This window comes from Bactrocera dorsalis, chromosome 1 (genome assembly GCF_023373825.1).
Source record: "Bactrocera dorsalis isolate Fly_Bdor chromosome 1, ASM2337382v1, whole genome shotgun sequence".
Lineage (NCBI taxonomy): Eukaryota > Metazoa > Arthropoda > Insecta > Diptera > Tephritidae > Bactrocera > Bactrocera dorsalis.
The window spans coordinates 58,604,281-58,607,192 of record NC_064303.1 but is presented as its reverse complement, the minus strand read 5'-3'; the positions used below and the strand labels follow the sequence as shown (position 1 = coordinate 58,607,192).

Genomic DNA, 2,912 nt, shown 5'->3' with positions numbered 1-2,912 from the left:
AAGTAAACAAAGGCACAAACTAAATGAATATTATAACAAAAAAACAAAACAAAGCAAGAGTTTCAAAAAATACAAACATACATATTTACATAGAAAAGTGCACATCTTTTTTTCAATTCCGTTTTCGCACTCTCTATTCGTTCAAACCTATCTACTGCATTCATCTCTTTAATACCCAAGACACACATGTAGTACATAACGTAGTATAATATAGAACCTATATGTGTGTCATCAGTATTTCACATTTTTGTTCCAAAGCAAATAGAGTTCCGTACTACAATAGCATACCACATACCATTGAAATTCAGTGGTGTTCTGCAATGTACTACAATGGATTGCATTGAACACACCCAAAGCTTTAAAGCTCATTCTGTCAAAATCATATGTTTTCGCTGCCAGCTGACAAAATAAAATATTAATAAATTTATCAATTGTGGCGGTAAGACGAAAAATATGGAGAAAGTCCAAAAATATATTGGGAATGCCGCAATAAGGAATATAATTGAAGTGTGGGCACAATTTAATTCCCAACTGCGTGGAGTTCACAAAAATAGCCACATTTACTCGGCAATGAGCACGCAACTTGTAAATGAACACGGTGTTCTCCTAGCGCCAGCCGAGCTGCGAAATCGAATTAACAATTTAACAAAGAAGTACAGGTTTGTAAATAATTTTACAATAATAATAAGTATGTGCTAATTTAAACATATTAGACAGGAACGGAAGGCTGTGGGCCCAAGCGGAGGAGCTCCGTCTAATTGGGAATTCTACGACGACATACACAAAATAATTGGCAGCTATAAATCAAATTTCACACACGAACTGGCCGACGAAAGCATTGAAAATGGTTTGTTTGAAATAGCAATTATTTTATTTTAATATTACAATTTCAATGTATGTATTATACATCTTTTATTCCACAGTTTCGGATCCATTAGACACATCGATGGCGGCATCTTCATTGTCAAATGAAAGTGGACTTGAAGAAGCACCATCAACTTCGTCGGCTGCAATAAAGAGAAAGAGGAATAGTGATGAAGATTATCTCGAACTGGCTAAAAAAGAGCAAAAGATGATGGAAGCTTATTTCAATAAATCTTTGGAAAATGAAGAAAAGGCCCTCAAATTGATGGAGCAAACCAACGCCGTTCTTATGGCTATGTTAAATAAACATATGTAAAAAAAAAATATCAGTTGCATATGTTATGAATAATGCAACAATATTTTATAACAAGGTTAACATTTTTTAAATTAACTTCCAGACCTCGACCAATTTGTCTGAAGCGAGCCTTTAAATGTCCGAAAGCATTTTCCACAACTCTTCGGCACGATGAAATGCGTCTGTTAAATATTTTTTCACTTTCTGGTTGATTAACAGAAAATGGAAATGGTTTCATAACGTATTTAGACAGCTTGAATGCTGAATCTCCTATAAGAAGTATCGGCACCTCAATGCCTTCGATTGTTTTTGCATATTTTTTAAAAATTTCGTTATCGGAATGACACTTTTTCAAAGCCGACTGCTCAAATAATGTGGAGTCATTGCTTCGTCCTGGTGTACCAACATTGATATAAGTAAATCTGCATCTATAGTCTACTGATGCAAATAAAACCGTAGAGTACCACCCTTTAAAGTTATAATAATCGCTGGCTTCGTTTTTTGGAGGCTTTATTTCAATGTGGCACCCATCTATTGCGCCATAACACTGCGGGAATCCTAAATGTTCAAAACCATTGACTATTTCATTCACTTTCACATCATTCGGCGGATATGCATCGAATACTTCATTCTTAAACACTCTGCATATTTCTTCTCAAACTTGTACCACTATTGCTCCTACTGTTGTGCGACCGATACCAAAAAGACTACCAACTGTTCTATATTCTGCGGAAGAAGCTAACGAGTATAAAGCGACAGCAATTCGTTTTTCAAGTGTATGGCGTTACGCCAATAGGTATCCTTTTTGCGCACATTTTTTAATGCGTCCACTAAATAAAAAAACGTCTCCCTGCTCACTCGGAATGCATTTTTAAATTTTTCCTCGCTGAATAGCTGAACATCCCTTTCCCAGAATTGAGAATTTTCCACCTATTAGGTAAAAAATTCTTTATATGTTAAAAACTAGCTGTTTAATATTTACCATTGACCAGCAAGTTCGATATCTTTTTAAAATTCTTTTTTCTAACGCAAGCCTGATATATTTTTTGCTTGATTTGAAAGCCCTAAGAGCTAATGTAAAATATTTTTTTTTTTTCTCCGATAATACAATATTTTTTGGTAGTTTGCGGTTATCACTTTGGTAACGTCCATTTTCATTTTATATATTTAAAAAAATTTACGTCAGCTGTTGAATGTACTAGGTAGGCATACTAGATGTGTGTCACTATGCTGGTGTATGGTTTCATGAGCTTTCATTGTAACGGGTGATTTTTTTGAGGTTAGGATTTTTCATGCATTAGTATTTGACAGATCACGTGGGATTTCAGACATGGTGTCAAAGAGAAAGATGCTCAGTATGCTTTGACATTTCATCATGAATAGACTTACTAACGAGCAACGCTTGCAAATCATTGAATTTTATTACCAAAATCAGTGTTCGGTTCGAAATGTGTTTCGCGCGCGTGTTTTGTTCAGCGATGAGGCTCATTTCTGGTTGAATGGCTACGTAAATAAGCAAAATTGCCGCATTTGGGGTGAAGAGCAACCAGAAGCCGTTCAAGAACTGCCCATGCATCCCGAAAAATGCACTGTTTGGTGTGGTTTGTACGCTGGTGGAATCATTGGACCGTATTTTTTCAAAGATGCTGTTGGACGCAACGTTACGGTGAATGGCGATCGCTATCGTTCGATGCTAACAAACTTTTTGTTGCCAAAAATGGAAGAACTGAACTTGGTTGACATGTGGTTTCAA

The 2,912-nt window shown here is 35.9% G+C and overlaps 1 protein-coding gene across 1 annotated transcript; it reads left to right on the top strand.

Moving 5' to 3' along the window:
- The first annotated feature begins 472 nt into the window (after positions 1–472).
- On the top strand, positions 473–1,180 carry LOC125777791 (uncharacterized). The gene is made up of 3 exons (XM_049453421.1): positions 473–659; positions 714–847; positions 924–1,180. The coding sequence occupies exons 1-3, from the start codon at positions 571–573 to the stop codon at positions 1,178–1,180; spliced, it is 480 nt and encodes a 159-aa protein (XP_049309378.1). The 5' UTR covers positions 473–570.
- The last annotated feature ends 1,732 nt before the right edge of the window (positions 1,181–2,912 follow it).